Source organism: Felis catus, chromosome B3 (assembly GCF_018350175.1).
Source record: "Felis catus isolate Fca126 chromosome B3, F.catus_Fca126_mat1.0, whole genome shotgun sequence".
NCBI classification, from domain to species: Eukaryota; Metazoa; Chordata; class Mammalia; order Carnivora; family Felidae; genus Felis; species Felis catus.
The window spans coordinates 84,139,732-84,160,393 of NC_058373.1; the positions used below are offsets into that span (position 1 = coordinate 84,139,732).

The 20,662-nt window shown below is 39.6% G+C and overlaps 1 protein-coding gene across 3 annotated transcripts in view; it reads right to left on the reverse strand.

Moving 5' to 3' along the window:
- The window catches only part of BAZ1A (bromodomain adjacent to zinc finger domain 1A), a 123,739-nt gene that overhangs the window by 92,022 nt on the left and 11,055 nt on the right, over positions 1 to 20,662 (reverse strand). Inside the window, exon 2 of one of the 3 annotated variants that reach the window (XM_045059786.1) lies at positions 1,895 to 2,065. In XM_045059786.1, coding sequence (XP_044915721.1) covers positions 1,895 to 2,007 — 113 coding nt within the window. In that variant the 5' untranslated portion in view covers positions 2,008 to 2,065. Of the gene's footprint in view, positions 1 to 1,894; positions 2,146 to 20,662 lie in introns of those variants that run through there. The other 2 variants (XM_023255656.2, XM_045059785.1) reach the window with 2 other exon arrangements.

Here is a 20,662-nt window from a genome sequence, read left to right on the forward strand (position 1 = left end):
ATTAGTGGAAGGTAGCAGGTTTGGGATACCAAAAAATGTATTTCAGCATTTCAGATTTCTCCATGATTATAGTAAATCATCAAGAACCAAAGTATATAAAAAGTTTAATTCAAAAAGGATACAGCCATAGTCATGCTCCCTTCTGAAGTGAGAAAAGTTTGAAACTTAAGCCGGTTTTCCATTTTGTTGGCACTTTTAAGTACAATTGTTTTTAATTGGGAATTATTACCAAGGATTTTAACTTAAACTGAAAAAAAAAAGTAAAGAAAGAAAAAGGAAAGAAAGAAGAGAGACATCATCCTTGTCAAGTTACCTAATCCAAATTCACTTAAGTAGTTACAAGAGTGAATATTTGAGTAACAAAACAAGTCTGTACAGGAGCTGAGTTAAGATGTACACTCCTATATAAAAGTACTGTCTGCTGAAAAACTTCTCTAGATATAACATGTTCATGTGTGACTCTTGCTCTGGAGCCGAAGAAAACAGAGAAGCCTTACTTAAAATAAAAGCTCAAAGGAACTGACTTTTCTAACTTCACTACTCATTTCTCAGACAGGTGCAGACTTTGCCTAAAGCCCTCCCTTGATCACAAAGCCCCCACTCCGAAAAGGTGCCTCCTACACACAATTTATTTGGTTGCTATAACACTTGGTTTCTAAGCCACAAAGAGATTCCTTCTGAGTGGAGAGAATAAAGGGAGCATAAGAAAAAGGGAGGATCAGGCTCCTTCATTGACTGACCAATTCAGGTTCTCACTTGGAGATCCTGTTTTAAACACACATCTCTAAAACACCCCGGGTGTTTGGTGTCACAGGACAAGGGGATCTCCTGGGATAAACCGGGCGAGGTACTGAAGATTTAGGAGTTGAAACTACACACGCAGCAGCTCCGGATTCTTATCAAAACAATAGCGAGTGGCACATGTCAGACAGCCCACATGCGCAGGGGGATAAAGAGGAGACTGGCTGAGGCTGGAGTTGAACTTGTCTTAACCCCCTCCCCCCACGCCCACCTCCGCCCTCGGGGCTACGCGAAAAAAGTGATAACTAGGGGTGCCCAGCGCCCGGCTCTCTCCCCGCGTCTAACCCCCCCCCCCGCCCCCGCCCGAACCCGACTTCTTCCTCACCAAGGTCTCCCGGGGGCGGAGACGCTGAGTTCTCCGGGGCCGGGAGTTAGTCACCAAGAAGAGGCGGTGACAGAGCGCTCGGCTCGCGTCGCACACTCCGAGGCCTAGCCTCACCGGGCGAGAGCCCGCCGGTGGAGCCCCTCGTGTCCCGGCCCCCCCCCCACCCCCGCCTCGCCGGGGAGCCCACTCCCTCTCCGAGTCTCAACTCCGCTCCCTCCCTCCCGTCCTCTCCTTTAGGCAGCTAGCTCCAACGTTCAGTCTCCACTCCCGACCGAGGAAACGACGCCCAGTCCGGCCGTTTCCTGCCCCCGGGGGCGGGGATTCCCTCCCCGGGGCCGGGGGACGGCGGCCCCGTGCCGGTGACCCGAGCGGGGATCCCCTCGGCCGCCGGGCGGGGATCCCGGAACTGGCCCCGGAGTGCGCGTGTGGCCGAGGCGGGGAGGGGCGACGCGGGGAGTTTCCGCTGCCCGGCGGCCGGGCGGCAGCGGCGGCTGGAAGCGGTCCCCACCGCCGGCCGAGGACTCCAGCCTTTTCGGCCCCGGCCCGCTCTCCCCACGCGCGCCAACGGCGGGTCGCGCCGCCCGGGAACCCCGCGCAGTCACCGTCGGGCTGGGCGGGGGGTGGGCAGAGAAACGCGGGCCCGCGGCCAGCCGTCACTTTCAAGCCGCCCCGCCAGAAGCCCAAAGCGAGCAAAAGAAGAGACAAAAGGACGCTGGGGAGGGAGTCCCCACACTCCCTCGCACCCCCCGCGCCCGGCCCGGCCCTTACTCGTAGTGGCGGAAGATCTCGTTGGTGACTTTACAGTAGAAAACTTCCTCGTCCGGCCGCAGGTCCGCGGGCGGCTTCTGTCTCACAAACGGCTTTCGGTGTAGCAGCGGCATCTCCTGTCCGCCGGCGGGCTCGCCCGGACCCTCTGCCGCCCGCGTCGGCCCCGCTTCCCTATCAAAATTGGAGGGAAAGGAAAGCCGGTAAGGTGGGGAGCGCTCGGCGGCGGCGTGGGCCGGTCCGCGCGCCGGGGGGGAGCTCGGCTGCCTTTTGTGTGACTGACGCGCCGCGGCTGCCACCCGGGCCGAGGTCGCTCCGGCCGCTCCTGGGGTACTGAGCGAGCCGAGCCGCCGCCTCTGCCCTCCCAGCGCGCCCCACCTCCGCACGCCCGGCGGCCGGCTCACAATGGGGCCGCACGCCCCGCCGCGGGCGGGCGGTGCGGGGACGGCGGCGGCCCCCTCCCCCAGCGCCGGCTCCCGGCCCGCCGCCGGGCTCGCAACGTGCTTGGCGCGCAGCCGGCCGGCCCGACGCCGCGAGGAGCTCGCTGCGGGCGGACCCCGGCGCCGCTCCGCTTTGTTCCCCCGCTCGCTTACACTTCCCTGCCGGCGCCGGCCGGCTTGCGAGCGACCACACGGAGCCCCTCACCTGCGAGCACGCCGACTGCCACCTCTCCACCTTTTCAACTACAAGGGCAGCGAGGGGAGGCTCTGTCCTCCCGGGGGGTCGCCTCTCGCCGGCCGCGCCGCGCCGCCGGCCGCCGCTTGTCTCGCTGCCACGGCCTGGCTCCGCGCGGGGGATCGCGTCCCACCGCCACTTCCCCGCCTCTCGGAGCTCCTGGGAAGTTTCTGATCTACTTTCGGCTCAGAAGGAGGAAGAGCTGTTGGGAGGAGCTTTTCACTTCTCGCTTCTACCTTTTTATTGGCTGCTCGATGACTTTTACAGCCTGTCACTGATACAGGAAGAGACGGCGGAGAGCCTGGGAGAGCTACATTATTAATTAATGGAGCAACCCCTTGTGTAGAATCAGAAGCATCCTCCATGTTTGAGATTATCAGCCAAGAGATCTAGGGAAGGCGCTGGGATTTCATAAACACATGGCTAACAAAGTAAAGCCTTCATCTTCGAGTCTGGCACCGTCGCTTGGTTTCACGGTGGGCAAAGGATTCCAGTTAAGATTTAACTTTTAAGATGGGAAGAGAGATGAGAAATAAAAAATATAAACTATTTTGATATGTTCTTCAATATTAGAATTTTCATGTCTAAAAAAAATATTTTGCTTGTGTAAGCATCCTTCTTGGAAAGAAAATACCTTTTCTTGACAGCAGTTCTCTTTAATATTTAAAGAGGGCAATTCAGTCAAAGATCAGAGGAAAAGACCAAAAAGGTATATGTTACAAAATGTCATCATGCCTATGGGACCACCATATATTTAAAACTAAAAAAACACACCTTTAGAAAGTAGTATTTGTAATGCGCCGCTGAAAATATTTTGCAAAGTATCAACATTTAATTCAATCATACAGAATTTTAAAGATTATGGATTTGCTAGTGAAATTTACCCAAAAGCAACTTTCCCATATTCAAAATTTCCACTTGTGAAACTAATTTTAATGCACATAATACTTGTGACTCTTGAATTAAAAAGAATTTTTGAAACTACAAATAACTCCAAATGTTTGCCAGTTTTGTTTTAAATCATCTTTTTTGCTACAGCCCTTGACATTTGCTTATTTGCGGATTAACATGTAAGAATGAATCTAAAAGACAGTAAGTTTGAAGAACAGTCGTTCAACAAAGGACATAACTAAGTACCAGCAATGTGAAATGATCATAGTTATAGAAACAATGTAGGATCATCTTTATATCTTCAAATTAAGTACATGAGTACATTGGAGCAGAAAATGTAAGGAATCTATTCAAATGGCAAGAGTTATAATTTTTTAACTTCTTTCAAGATACTTTTATGGCAGTTAGCAAAATAAAATTTTGTGAAAGACACAATATGCTTGGAGCGTTTTAAAAATCATTAATAAAATTAATGCACCTTACTGTACAAATATAGAAGTCACAGAGGCTTGGAAGTGTTCTCAGTACTAAATATATATATTCTTTAGTCTGGATAAACTCTTCAAAAAATTTTGCACTCAAACATTTTAACTGGCCTCCAACAAGTACTTGAGTAACAATTTATTATTCCCTACCTAGAAAGTATTTAATTTTCCAGGTGAAAAATTTAGAGCCCACAATGGCTCTCAACGGGGGAACGAGGAGGACGGATAAACTTACAACTGTTAATGAAGCATCATTCTCACAATTCAAAATCCCAACTTAACTGTTAAGCTAAAAACAGGAAATTTTCTCTGTATAATATTTATATTTCTTAGAGCTCACGAAGTTTTTTTAAGTTTTTAATGTAAATTCAAGTTAACACAGTGTAATTTTAGTTTCAGGTGTACAATATAATGATTTAACACTTGCACATGTCACCTGGTTGGTGTCTGTTTGATAAGGTGTTAAAATTTTCTTAAAATCACAATAAGAAAATGTCAATTTTATTTTTATTAAATACAAAATTTTGAACAATTGGATTCTTTTTAGTACTAACTTAAAAGTTAAATTTTATTCTACTTTATCAAAATACTATTTCCCTATTACCATACTCAGATTTCAATACTATCATCCTATATAACTCAGTTCTCTGAATTACATACATAGGATTTATTTTAATGATCTGTGATGTTTAATAAATGTTATATATTTGTTCATTGTTAATTCACAATAATGTAAGTTTAGTAAGTTATAATTAACATATTAGTTTAGTGGGGGTCTTTTGTTTTCTTAAGTAGGCTTCACATCCAGCACAGAGCCCAGTTTGGGGCTTGAACTCATGACCCTGAGATCAAGACCCTGAGATCAAAACCTGAGCTGAGATCAAGAATCTGACACTCAACCAACTGAGCCACCCAGGTGCCCCCCATGTTTAGTTTTGATGTATTTATCATACTTGAAAACATTGATAGCCTATCTAAATTACCTCAAAATTATACCTTTTAAATTTATCCTACACATTTACTACTGAAAGCTTACCTAATGTACTTATTTCATATTTTGATATCTATATTAATTACTAGTTTATTAATTACTACTTTATTTATTAATTACTACTTCTAGGCTTTTGAGAATGAAAAGCTTATTGCTATGTTCAGGAAGTAGTTAAGAATAATGTCATGAAATAAGATTTTGTGTAAAAAAATGGAAAATATTGTAAAGGAGACTATGAAAATTAAAGTACATATTTAAAAAGATAGAAAAAAGAAAACAATGAAATTAAAATCATTTAATTTTTTAGCAATTTAAGTAAATATTTATCAGGCTTTTCTTATGTGCTAAGACACTAGCTTATAGTATACACTATAAATGTAACCTGGCCTTAAAAAACTGTACAATCTTGTAGGGAAGAGATGATGTAAAGACAACGAAAACAAGAATGGTGTGAGTCCTAATGATCATGAGTAATATAATGCAAAAAGAGAAGTAGAAAAGATTAGAAGAAAATATAGTAGGAGGACCCATGATCTGTTCCAAATGAAGTTATCCACGGGGCATGATTTGAAAGACAACAGAAAGCTCTGCTCCAACATTTCCTCCTGGGTCTCACGATGCAATCCCCTACCCTCCATTAGTTACCCCTCTGGGTGAAGACACAAATTGCCTCCACTTACATGTAAAATGTAAATATGCTAGTTAGGTAGGACGTAATGTTATATTAGTCTAATGTCTTCAAGACATAGTTTAATATTTGAGAAAGCATACTTCCTTATGTATGTAAAAACAACAAATCTATGAAATATGTATTTTTAAAAAGGTTGAGCTTTTCCTGTCTTTTCCTGTCTTCTATTGACTGATCAAGAAAGGCTTTATTTAGGTGGTTTGATGACAGTAATTACTAATTGCTGAAAGAAACCTTTGGGAACCCTTGTTTCTCTCATTTTGCAGCTGAGGAAACTTAAATTCAGGAACTGAAATCTTGGCCTCATGACTCCTCGTCCAGTCTCTTTAGACCACATTGCTCTTTACCTTGGATTCAATAATATCCAATTTTCTTATATACCCATCTCACACTGTATCTATCAATAAGCTAAAATACCATTTCAAATCTTTCCCAAACTGCTAAAATTGCGTAAGGGAATAAGATATATTACTCATGATCAGAAATAATAATTTATTTTTGAGAATTATCCAGGAATTTATTTTTGAGAATGAGGATAACGAGAATCCTAAATTTGAAGAGCTGATGAGTCCTATCTTCATGCTTCAGTTAACCCATCTAACAAATATAAACACTTTATATCCCTTACCTCTAAGGAGCAGTTAATAAAATTACTTGAAGTATAGCTGCCCTGAGCTCCTCTGAGAAAGATGTCCTAGGTGAATATGCAAGGAATATCTTCGTAATTCCTTTCCTCAATATCTATATTCGACGTCAGTCTCAACCCTCCTATGTTCTCTTTTCAATGTCTTCCTAACTAATTCATGGCATCTGACTTATAAACAATTTCTATATATTGTTCTTTAGAAACAACATGTTTTCCTTAATATCTGAGCCGCTGGCCCAGTGTTACGTTAATGGTTCTAAACCTTAGCTGCCCATTGAAATCACCAGAGGAGTTTTTGAAGAATACTGATACCTGAGCCATACCCCCAGACCAGTTAAAACAACATCTAGGGGTAGGGACCCAGGCATCTGGAACTGAAAAATCTACTCAGGTGATTATAATGTACTGCTAAGGTTGAGAACTATGCTTAGAGGAGACTGGATTCTTGACACTAAGCTGGTAATGTTGGCAAATTTGGGATGCATTTTTTTATTCAACCCCTTGTGATTAAAGCTGTGAAATTATGGGATGGTAGTAGCAGTTGAAAGAATAGTCTATGGCCATCATCAGTATCACAATAGTTTACATTTAATGAATGATTCCAGCTTGTGAAGCATTGTGCTAACTAAGGGCTTTAAATGAATCATCTCCCAATTCTCACAACAAACTAAGTATTATTTATTATTTCCATTTTACAGACAAAGCTGTTGAAGCTAACAGAGGTTAATTAAGCAGCATACCCAAGATCATACAGCCCAGAAACAGAAAAAACCCAAATTATCAACTCCAAAATCCACGCTCCCTACTACTATTCTATATTTCATGGGATTGATTTGGTAATCTAACTTAGATATAAATTGAAACAGGGAACTTGATCTTATGCACTAAACAATTTAGAACTTACAATGATTAAGAACATATGTTAATAATAAAAGTACTAAAGGACTCCATGAAGAACTTTTAAAATTATCTCAGAGGGGGAAAAGCCTAAGTAAAACACAAAGCCCATCTATAAAAATAATTCTATAAACTAAAAGTTAAAATTTTTGCATGACAAAAGCTACTACAAAGTTGTAAGACAATTTTCAAACTGGGAAAAAAATACATACAACTCACTGACAAAGGCATTTACCTAATATGTAAATTATATACTAAATATATAATATATAAATATATAAATTCTTTTTTTTTAATTTTTTTTAATGTTTTATTTCTGAGGCAAAGAGAGCGCCTGAGTAGGGGAGGGGTAGAGAGAGAGGGAGACACAGGATCAGAAGCAGGCTCCAGGCTCCGAGCTGTCAGCACCAAGCCTGACGTGGGGCTTGAACTCACAAACCGTGAGATCATGACCTGAGCCGAAGTTGGTTGCTCAACTGACTGAGCCACCCAGGCGCCCCTATAAATTCTTAATAATAACAAATCACAACCCAAGAGAAACAGAAAAGGAAATACAAATGGCTTTAAAAGACAAAAAGCTCAACCTCACTCATAATAAGAGAAATGCAAATTAAAACTACATTTTTAAGGGTAACATTTTTCACCCTTAGGATTTGCACAGATCACCATCATTTGTTGATAAGTCTACGGGGAAATAGGCACAACTTCTATGAAGGGCAAATTGACAATATTTATTCAAAATTACAAATACACATAGACGTTCCATCCTCTAGGAAGATATCCACAAATATATTTGAGTAGAAGACTATTTGTCTTTGTTAGGAATAGACTAATATTAAAATTAAATATTTTAAAATTAATGGAAATGTTCATAACTAAATAAATGATATGTCCATACAATAGAATAGTATACAAACATAAGAAAGAATGAGGAAGTTGAAAAAAAAAGACAAGATGCCTAAAAATATGGGGCACCTGGGTGGCTCAGTCGGTTAAGTGTTTGACTTCAGCTCTGGCGGCCCATGAGTTTGAGCCCCACATGGGGCTCTGTGCTGACACCTCAGAGCCTGGAGCCTGCTTCGGATTCTGTGTCTCCCTCTCTCTCTGCCCCTCCCCTGCTCATACTCTCTCTCTCTCTGTCTCTCAAATATAAATATATTTTATAAATAAAATATAAAAATTTTTTTAAAGATGCCTAAATGTATGTTTGGGAGTTAAATACATATATGCATTTGCTTGATACATAAAATGCATCTGGAAGGATATACAGAAAAATAACACACTAGTTACCTCTGGGAAAAGATTTGTTAGTGGACAGGGATAAAAGGGAGACTTACTGCAGAAGAAAGATGAATCAAAATTTGTGAGATACACAAATTAGATGTAAAGAGGCCAGTCAGGACAGATAACTGATATAATAAAGTGTTTCCCTCACAAATGGAAATAAGTTTAGAACTGCAAATAATAAGTAAAAATGTCTGTGTTAAATATTTTACAGGGCCTAGGACAGTGCCTTTCCCATGATAGGAGTTCAGCACATTTTTGTTAGATGGATATATAAAGTACAAATTTAATTTGATTACAGTGAAAGAAATAGAGCCAGATGGATGGCTGCTTTCATCTTAACCTGGAGATATAATTTATTTATCTATTTATTCTTTAATTTTTTTTAATGTTTATTTATTTTTGAGAGAGAGAGAGAGAGAGAGAGAGAGAGAGAGAGAGAGAACACGAGCAGGGGAGGGGCAGAGAGAGAGACAGAGACACAGAATCTGAAGCAGGTTCCAGGCTCTAAGTGTCAGCACAGAGCCCTACACGGGGCTTGAATTCAGGGACCGCGAGCTCAAGACCTGAGCTGAAGTCGGAAGCTTAACCAACTGAGCCACCCAGGTGCCCCAAACCTGAAGATTGAATTTAGATTACACATTACCCAATAGTGTTTCTAGGTCGCTTATGTTAATAATTAGTTATATACCAATTTACAGACCAAATTACACTATGTTCAGTCAAATTGTTTGTTTGTTAAAAAGACATACAAGGAACAAGTAGAAGATTTTAAAATATGAAATATAGGGTTCTTTTTATTTTTATCAACTGCAAAACTAATTTTTAAGTTTTAGTTTGTAGTAAAATAGCTATCAGATAAAAGTTGCACTAATATTTGCCATCTCATTTATGGACTAATTTCTGTTAATACTGGAGTAGAAACTACTGGAATATATTTTGTTCCTCTTTTAATTTCCTTTTAGTGCTCAAGCTGTAACCTTCTATCAGATATCATTTTAAAAATGATTTTACAGGGTGCCTGGGTGGCTCAGTCGGTTGGGTATCCGACTTCGGCTCAGGTCATGATGTCGCAGTTTGTGGGTTCAAGCCCCACGTTGGGCTCTGTGCTGACAACACAGAGCTTGGAGCCTGCTTCAGATTCTGTGTCTCCTGTATCTCAGCCCCTCCCATGCTCACGCTCTGTCTCTCTCTGTCTCTCAGTTAAAAAAAAAAAAAAAAGTTAAAGAAAACATTATTTCACAATTAAAAAAATATTTTTTTAATATTTTAAAGAGTATATACAACAATGCCTGGAACACACCAGGTACTCAAAACCTAAATAGTAAAGTATTATGATCTTTCTTTTTTCTCATATTATTTCCTATATTTAAATAATTAATATTTATAATATTATACTTATAATGTTTATAATTAGGACCATATCTTTTTTAAGATTTAGGACCATATATTTTTCTAACCAACTACTTGTGGTTGAAGCATGATATTAGCATTGTAAATACTGCAAAGTTGACACCAATAATGCCATGTATCCATGGACTACCTGGCAATTATGGATGAAGAGAGAGAATTAAGACAGTTAAAATTCAGGGATGCCTGGGTGGCTCAGTTGGTTAAGTGTCTGACTCTTGATTTTGGCTCAGGTCATGATCTGACAGTCATAAGATTGAGCCCATTTCGGGCTCCATGCTGGGCATGGGGCCTGCTTAGGATTCTCTCTCTCCCTCTCTCTCTCTGCTGCTCCCCCACTCATTATCTCTCCCTCTCAAAATAAATAAAATAAAGTCTTTAAGACAGTTAAAATTCAGAATCCCACTTTTCAGTCCGAAAATATTCTTAATCCTCAGCTGATTTCAATGGCAATAGTGAATGATACCTTTGAACTTTAATGAATGATTTAGCATGTTCAAGCTGGGGTTATTAGCAACTCCTTACATTTTCCAGAATGATTCATCCATTCTACCCCTTCAAGTTGCAAAAATTCATATAGTCATTTCATAATGCATCATCACCTTAACCATATACAACCATAATATATATATATAGTCAGAATTAGCATGTATATAGCAAAAGAATGATTATAAATGTACAAAGACTTTTTTCTCATTAGATTGGATCTCCTCAGACCTCCTTGGAGATCTTGCTCAGTCAATCGTCTTCCCTGTATCTAATACCAAGCTCTCCTTCACCACTGAAATCTCTAACCTGAGGCTATGATGTAGTGCAAGTCTCTTTCCTTGGGGGGAAAATTTTAAGTTCATCTCTCTTTATCTTCAGCATTGTTTCTCTTCTTAACCAACATTTAAAAAAGGAAACCTATGCTCCTTATTTCTATTTCTTTATTTCTCAACCCTCCATAGCGTCCCTATAGTCCCCTAAAACTGCTCTTAATTCTGACACCCTAATTACCAAACCTGATGGACTCTTGGCAAGAGTCCACCTTATCAGTCTGTTACTTGACATCCTCTTCTATCTTGGCCTCTGTGAAACACTCTACCCTAGCTCTCTTCCAACCCCTCTAACTTTCCTGAGTCTCCTTGGCATCACCTATTCCTCTTCAACCTATTTCCTAAACCCTGATGTATCTCATCTTTCTGGCATCCATTCTCTTCTCTCATCACTCTTGAGCGAAGCCTTCTCTAAATCAGCATCTCTTCCAGACTATATAAACTGCCCCTTTCTCATTAGAACATAATGTCCTCTAGGGTCTTCTTGTTTCCTTAGGGACTCTACCATAGCTCCTTGAAGGGTTCTGAGATGAGAATGACTCAGAAAATTGACCTTTTATAAAGATTAATCTGGGTGTGGTATGTAAGACTGACTGGATTGAGTAGTGCCTAGAGGGAGGGAAACCAGTTGAAAAGGCACAGAAGTACCACTATGGAATGACAACAGCCTGAATTATTACCTTGACAAAGGAAAGGAAGAAAAGCCAGGAGAAATATTTTGGTGGAAGTATTTAAGGACAATACTTGATGACACATTAAGGAAGGGAGAGGAAATGTCGGAGATGACTCAAATGTCAGACCTGGGAGACTAGACAGGTATTAACATTATTAACAGAAATGGGGTAATCAGTAGAAAAATAGGCTTGGGAGGAAGATAAATCTTTTATTTTTTATTTTATTTTATTTTTTAACATTTATCCATCTTTGAGAGACAGAGAGAGACAGAGCATGAGCGGGGAAGGGGCAAAGAGAGGGAGACACAGAATCCGAAGCAGGCTCCAGGCTCTGAGCTGTCAGCACAGAGCCTGACGCAGGGCTCAAACCCACAAACTGCGGGATCATGACCTGAGCTGAAGTTGGACACTTAACAGACTGAGCCACCCAGGCGCCCCCCACTCTTTAAAAAAAAATTTTTTTTTTTTTAAGGAAAATAAATCATTTAATTGTAGGCATGGAACATTAAAGCAGAGATGTCCTATAGGGGGAAGGCTGGGCTCTGAAATCAAAAGAGAAATCAAGATTGAGGCTATAAGTCAAGGAACTGTTTCCAGAAATAGGATAATAAAAACTACTAAGTTGATGGATACAGTAGTCCCCCTTATCTGCAGTTTTGCTTTCTGGGGTTCAGTTACCCATAGTCAACCATGGCCCAGGAGCAGATGATTCTCCTTCTGATAAATCATCAGTTGCCTAAGTCATAACACATAGGTCATTCACCTCACCTCACCTCATCTCATCAAGTAGGCATTTTAACTTTTCACATCATCACAAGAAGGGTGAGTACAGTATAATAAGATATTTTGAGGGAGAGAGACCACATACACATAACTTTTATTGTAATTGTTCTATTTTATTATTACTTATTGCTGTTAATCTCTTACTGTGCCTAATTTATAAGTTAAACTTTATCACAGGTATGCATGTATAGGAAAAAACGTAGTATATATAGGGTTCAGTATTACCCACATTTTCAGGCATCCACTGGGGGCCTTGGAACATATCCCCCATGAATAAGGGGGGGATTGCTGTATTACTATATAATATTTGTACACAAATATTAATATGTAAATAATATTTGCTAACTAAATAAATCTCTTGATGTTGTTATCTCCTCTATTCCAGTACCCAGCCGAAGTACCAGGATGCCCAAGACACTCACCAGAGCTCTGAAATATCTCACTGTCCCACTATGAGTAAACCCCAGCATTTGCCTTTTCTGTTGCTTCTTCCTGTCATTGCAAGATATTACAGAACATGGTCTTTGATCTTAGGAGCCTTCACAAACACACTAAATTCCTTTTAAGTCATCTCATGTTGATATTCTATTGAACACTCTACAATAGTCTTTGTAAACCTCTCGTCACTTTTCTCAAGCTGCCAACCTATCTTTCCTTCTTAGCCTTACCTTGCTCTTGGCACTTACCTTGCCTCCTAACTTAAATACAGCAGTCCCCCCTTCTTATTCATGGGGGATATGTTCCAAGGCCCCCAGTGGATGCCATTCCATATGACTTCTGTTCTCAACCCAAATTTTCTTTTCTTTTTCTTTATGTTTATTTATTTATTTTTGATAGAGAGAGATTGAGTGAGCAAGCATGAGCAGGGGGAGGAGCAGAAAGCCAGGGAGAGAGAATCCCAAGCAGGCTCCACACTGTCAGCACAGAGCCCAAGGCAGGGCTTGAACTCATGAAGAGTAAGATCATGACCTGAGCTGAAACCAAGAGTCAGACACTTAACTGACTGAGCCATCCAGGCGCTCTTCAACTCAAACTTTCTTCTATTTTCACCCCACCCTTCTTTCTTTTCCCATTGTCTTCTCCTTTCCAAGGCTATCTCTGTGTCTTTGATCACATTTCTTTCAACTTCTAGGACCTTATTCCATGACTTCTTTCTCAAGATCTCCCCACTTCACTGGCTCCCTTCTTTTAAAAAAAAAAAAATTTTTTTTAATGTTTATTTATTTTTGAGAGACAGACAGAGTGTGAGCGGGGTAGGGGTAGAGAGAGAGAGAAACACAGAATCTGAAGCAGGCTCCAGACTCTGAGCTGTCAGCACAGGGCCCCAAGCGGGGTTCCAACTCACAAACCACGAGATCATGACCTGAAGTTGGACGCTTAACCAACTGAGCCATCCAGGAGCCCTTCACTTGCTCCTTTTTTCTGGCCTACTAACTTATTCAAGTCCACCTTATCTTTAGAAAAATTTTTTCTTTCACTTTGATTTCCTCAGAGCTACCACCTTATTACTTTTTTTTTTTTTTTTTTTTTTTGGTGCTACTAAGTAAACTTTACAACTACATGTAGTCTTTTTTTTTTTTTTTTAATTTTTTTTTTCAACGTTTATTTATTTTTGGGACAGAGAGAGACAGAGCATGAACGGGGAGGGGCAGAGAGAGAGGGAGACACAGAATCGGAAACAGGCTCCAGGCTCTGAGCCATCAGCCCAGAGCCTGACGCGGGGCTCGAACTCACGGACCGTGAGATCGTGACCTGGCTGAAGCCGGACGCTTAACCGACTGCGCCACCCAGGCGCCCAACTACATGTAGTCTTGATAGTGGTTTGAATTCTTGCTAGAGCTATTTGTATTAATATGTCCTATATGTTTACGTCAGAGTCTCCAAAATGTAAGTTTCTGTAGGGCAAAAAGCATATAGTAAATTAATCATAAGATGTTTTCAGCTATAACTAATCAAGAAATGGTTGTGAGATTTGGGATGCTGACTTCTGAGAAACAATAAATAATGTAATACTACTCTACCATTATCTGTTTCCAAGGAGTTAAAATTGTAAATGCAGTTAGAGTGGTTTTTGTAATGGTTATCTCTTAGTCACAAGTCAGGATTTTTCTGATGTCTATAACAATAGCAATTATACCATTTAAGGCCAAAGTAGGAGTCTTAGGGGGCAATCCCTATGGCAACAAATGTAGATGTTCACATGAGAAGCGGGCAGTCAAGTTTTAAACTTAGAAGGCACCATGAAAACACTACTTTTTTCCATTATTAATTTAGATATAATCAATCTTCAGAAAAGTTATTTACTTTACGCTTTAGAATTTTCTATCAGGAAAGTTGACACTGCCTTCCCCTCTATACTCTATATATACACCTACATTTCTCCTTGTATCCTAAAAAGCTGCCTTTTAGCCCTGTTCTACTATAGCTGCCTTCCTAACTGATGAAGTTAGAGAACATGCCAGAATGTAATGCTATGCATTTGAATCTAAGAGCTAAAGAACAAAATATTTTAAAACTTAAAATTTTAAAGAATTTTTTAAAAAATTTATTTATTTTGAGAGAGGCCACGCACAAGGTGGGAGAGAGAGAGAGGGAGAGAGAGAATCCCAAACAGGCTCCACACTGTCAGTGCAGAGACTGACATGGGGCTCGATACTGCAAACTGTGAGATCAGACCTGAGCAGAAATCAAGAGTCTACTGCTTAACTGACTGAGCCATCCACGTGCCCAAAACTGAAATTAATTTTTATAACAAACTTTTAGAAAAAGTTATTTTTATAATTTTGCAAAAATATGTCTTTTATGTTATCCTGACAAAATTAAGTCCCCACAGCTAGAAAATATTAAAAAAAATTAAAGATTGTGATATGCATTAATGCAAGTTTATTCCTTACAGTTAAGTATAAAAATTCAATTAAAACATCATTCAGAGGGCAACTGCTTGGTATAAAGCACTTTGCCAAGCTCTGAACTTAATGTTTAAGTATAATATAATAAAGTCATAACAGCTCAGAGTAAAGCTTTGTGTTACATACATGTCTAGAAACACATTCTATACTGTTATTCTCATTTTATAAAATAGTAAGGCTGAGGTTTAGCAGAGTAAAGAAATTGTTCAAGTTCCCACAGAATGCAAGTGGAAGAGCTGGGGCTTAAATTGAGATTGATTAGATGTCAAAGTCTATTCATCCAACAAATATTTCTTAGTGCTTTCTATATGTCAGTCACTGTTCTAGAGGCATGGGATACATTAGGGACGAAAACAGAAGATCCCTACACTCTTGGTGTTTATACTCATTAGCTGACAACTCCTCTGTCTTCTCTCTTCCCACAGATCTACACACACACACACACTCTCTCTCTCTCTCTCTCACTTTCTCTCTCTCTCTGTTACTTTTGCAAGATTAATCCTTCTATCTAGGTTGTTGATTTTATCAACTTTATCATAAGTCTCCTTTGAAGCCTGGCTTAATCAATTATTGCTTCTTCCACTGGATCCATTCAACTACATTAAATATACACAGGTCTCATCTTGAAAAATGCCCCTACTTGTCTTACTTCCATTCTTTTTTCTTGTTCCACACCATACCCTAAATTCTACAACACTCATTCTCTCTAACCCTCTGCTACCTGGTTTTCCTTCCACAGATTGTTTGCAGTCCTCATGCCTCTCTGGATTTGTCTACATTTGATGAGGCTGATCACTCCTAGAAACTCCCTCCTTGGTTTCTGAGAAGTCCTATTATGCTGGCTTTAAACGAATGGTGTTTCTACATCCATAAAAGTATCTTTCAGAAGGAAGAAGACCTCCTGTGAATAAGGTCATCACAGTGATACATTGGATAAGTCATAAAATTGGCTAATTTTTTTCTGGAAATCATCTAGAGGAATTTTGTCTCTTTGTATTTTTAAGATCTTTCTAATATAAACAAGATAATACATATTCATATTCATTGCATCATGTATTTTACTGGAAAGCAGAGATAACTACAACTGACATAAAAGACACAATTTCTACCACTCAGAAGATAATTCAAAACTACTTCTGACTCAGAAGCATATATAAGAATTTTAAAATCCTGGATTTGGAGTAATTTAAAGTTAGCACAAAAAATCCCACATAAATCAACTGTATTACAGTTCCATAGTAACAGTGTTTATTATAGTGCCTCTAAATTATTAAGAAAAGATAAAATTATGCTCAATATACTATTCAGGAGTTTGGAATGTGTATACTGTATATATGTGTACACACACACATTTTAAACCTTTCCATTGTGAAATACACTGAACAGTACACAAAATAAATATATAGCCTAAAAATTTACAAAAAACACCACCTAGGTAAAGAAAGAGAACACAGTCTATACCCTCATGTTTATTAGATTCATCTATGTTGCTACACATAGCTGTAGTTTATTCATTTTTATTACAATGTGGTATTTTATCCTATGCATTAATAATTTATCCACTTTTTCTCTTGATTAACAATTGATTATTTGCAGTTTTTGCCTGTGAATACTCTTGTATATGCCTCTTGGGACATGTGAATGTATACATAGTAATAGAATTGTTGGGTCATAGGATATACACATTTTTAGCTTTAATAGATAGTTAAATGGTCTTCCAAATTGGCACTCCAATCCACAACATTAGGTAAGTTCCAGTAACTGTCCATCCTCACTAATACTTGGTATTGCCTTTCTTTTTAGCCATTCTGGTGGCTATGTAGTAATACCTCACTGTAGTTTAAATTTGCATTTTCCTGATTGCTTAATGAGGTTAGTTATCTTTTTATATGCTTATTGGCCATTTTGATTTTTTCTTAGAGGATCTGTCCTCTTTACCTTTTAAAGGATTTTGATATTAAGTGGTTAAAATAAACAGAATGATCTTTGTTAGGTGGAAGAGGGACAAAGAACAGCTATTAAAGCTCTTTAATTTTGCTCCTGGGCTCTCTGAGCAAGACAAAAAAAGACCAAAAGCTGCTGTACAGCCACAGAGAGTCATTGTTTCTATGGAGTGAGCTTGATGCCAGCAGATAGAGGGAGAATATTATTTTCTCAGTAGGCTTTGGAGAAATTTATGTTTCAAAATATAATGGAAAAGTTTTGTGGCGTCTAACAGGACAGGGAGGGTAGAACCAGAGGGACCCTGCTCTATCTCATTTCTTCCTAGGCCTCAGGATCAAGAAGGCTTGAGCTCAAAGAATGGACTTCAATCAGTTTCTAGTGGTTTTTGGTAGCAGCAGAGAGTCTCATAACCAGAAAAAATATTTTTGAGAGACATTGTAAGACTCCCCGTAGTCTAAAAGTGAAGCTGCAGTGGGGGCTGAAACGGGAGGGGCAGCTAACCACTGGGTGATCATATATGGGAAATTCACAAATATAGAAGAGTTTCATTTCCCCTCCATGTCAGATTATTGAAGCTTTTTGTAAATTCTGCTCTGTCACATGAGAAGAACTGCAAGACATCTCTACAATAGTTAGGGATAATTAATCACGCTAGAGGAAAAACAGGCTGTTGCAGAAAGCAAATGCCTTTGAAGCCTGGGCTTTTAAATTTCCATTTGGCCCATAAAGCCTTGAGAAACAAAGTTTCCTCATCTATAAAGAGTGGAGATAGATTCCAGTCTCATAACTTTAAGGCATACATAATCCATAATATCCAACCCATTCTAGAAAATAGAATGCTATGGAGAGCCTTATTACTCATTTTACAAAGTTAGCATAACCCTGAGAACAAAATCTGAGATAACTTGTACACAAAAAAAGAAAAATATAGACCAGTATCATTTATGAAAACTGATGCAAAAAAATCCTAAATGAAATATCAGCAATCAAATCCAGTAGTATATTAACAGAATAACACACCCTAACCAAGATGGGCTTATTCTAAGAATGTATAGATGGTTAAACATGAAGAGATCAATAAAGAAGTTTCACCACAAAAATGCATCAGAAGAGTAAAAATCCAAGATCACTATGAGAGAGAACAAAAGAGAACTTGATAAAATTCGATGTCTGTTCCTGGTTTGTAAAAAACAAAAGTATAAATAAAGCCACAATAAAACATAAGCAGCGAATTTCAAACTTAATGTTAAAACTTCAGTTACATTTTCAACAAAATCAGGAACAATAAAAAAATCCCCACTATTGTTGCTATTATTTATATCTGTTCAGGAAGATAGCTAAGAAGTGAGACAAGACGAACAAGATATAGATATTTTTAAATAAGAGAAACTTATCATTATGTGAGGATGATCTAATTGTCTGGAAAACCAAGAGTCAACTAAAAAAACAAGCAAACAATTACCACTAATAAGAGAGCTTCAGAAAGATGTTTGTTTACAAGGTAACTTTTTCCATACAGTAGCAGTAACCGTTTGGAAAATGTAAGAAAGATCCCATTCAAAAAGAGTCCAGACTGAGGCCTTTGACTTGATACTTCTTCTGCTTGAAATATTCCCCCTGATCCTTGTGTGTCTGTCACTCTCTCATCATTCCTGTTTCATCTCGATGTCCTGTCCTTTATAAAGACTTCTCCTCATTCTAGGCCCTAACACTCTTAATCATTTCCAGAGGCAGAGACTGCTGCTCTGTGTGTTCGCATGTGTTTATTTTTTCTCCTGGGTACACAAAATACATTTTCCAGCCTTCCTTGCAGCTAGTTGGGTCCATGTGACTGAATTCTGACCAGTGTAATATGGGAGAAAGCTCCACTTCTGGAACACAGGGGAAAAAACCTTGCAACCACTTCTCTGCTCCCTGTTCTCTTTTCCCACCAACAAAATGAAAATACTCCAAAGACCTAGAGATGGTGGAGCTACAAGAAAGGAAGTAAGAATTAAGGAGTTTCCGTCCTTGAGTCACAGTTTAGAGAGAATTGCTCAAGGAAGTCACCTTATCAGGAACACCCACACTGGCCTATTACATGAGCAGGAAGCAAGTTTATTTCTTTCAAGTAAGAAGTTTTTGGGTTTTTTATTACAACATTAGACAACCAGACTCACACATTTACTATGTGTCAAATATTATGGCACTTTACAGGCATTAAGTAAGTTAGCTCTTACAAGTCTATTTCCATTTCAGTTTGCTTGCCTAAGGTCACATAGCAACTTGAGTGGTGAAGCCCCAGTTTGTTTTTGGAGCCTTAGCTCTTTACCACTAGGCTATACTGATTCACCAGAGCAAGAACATTCCTGAAAAAGAAGAGGGATGAAGACAACCTTCCTTACCTTACCAGAAGGAAAACGAATTATAAATATCTAAAAACAAAAAAGAATAAACAGGACAGGTGGACACAGAGATCAATACAACAGAACTACAGATAATCCCAACAACATACCCAAATGATTTTTGACAAAGGTGCAAAAGCAAGTCAATGAAGGAAGGAGAGCTTTTTCAATAGATGGTGCGGGAATAATTGGACAGCTACAGGCAAAATAGAAACCCTCAACCTAAAACACATTATCTTATATAAAAATTAACTCAAAATGGATCATGTTTAAATTGAAAACATAAAAAATATAAAACTTTTAGAAAAAGATAAGGGGCACCTAGGTGGCTCAGTCGGTTAAGTGTCTGATTCTTGATTTTGGCTCAGCTCATGATCTCACAGAGCCTGCTTGGGATTCTCTCTCTCCCCCTTTCTCTGCCCCTCCACCCCCTTTCACAAAAGAAAGAAAAAGAAAAAAATTTTCAGATCCTCTGCCTATTGTTTAATCGGATTTTTTTTTGTTAGTTATATGAGTTCTTTAAATATTTTGCTTAAGGGGCGCCTGGGCGGCGCAGTCAGTTAAGCGTCCCACTTCAGCCAGGTCACGATCTCGCGGTCCCTGAGTTCGAGCCCCGCATCAGGCTCTGGGCTGATGGCTCGGAGCCTGGAGCCTGTTTCTGATTCTGTGTCTCCCTCTCTCTCTGCCCCTCCCCCGTTCATGCTCTGTCTCTCTCTGTCCCAAAAATAAATTAAAAACGTTGAAAAAAAAATCTTTAAATATTTTGCTTAAAAAAATTTTTTTTTTACTCTTTTTAAGGTAGGCTCCAGGCCTAGTGTAGAGCCCAATGTGAGGCTTGAACTCATGATCCTGAGATGAAGACCTAAGCTGACATCAAGAGTAGGATACTTGGGGCATGCGGGTGGCTCAGTCGGTTAAGGGTTCAACTCTTGATTTTGATCATGATCTTAAGCCCTGCATCGGGCCCTGTGTTGACTGCAGAGCCTGCTTGAGATTCTCTCTTCCTCTCTTTCTGCCCCTCCCTGCTCTCGCTCTCTCTCAAAATAAATAAATAAACTTTTTAAAAAAATTAAAAAAAAGAGTTGGACGTTGAACTGACTGAGCCACCCAGGTGCACCTAAATACTTTGGATATTTACCTATCAGATGTATGATTGGCAAATATTTTCTCTCATTCAGTAGGTTGCCTTTTCATTTTGTTGATGATTTTCTTTACTTTGCAGAGCTTTTTAATTATATATATAGTGTGTGTATATATAACTGTGTGTGCGCACGCACGTGTGTGTGCGTGTA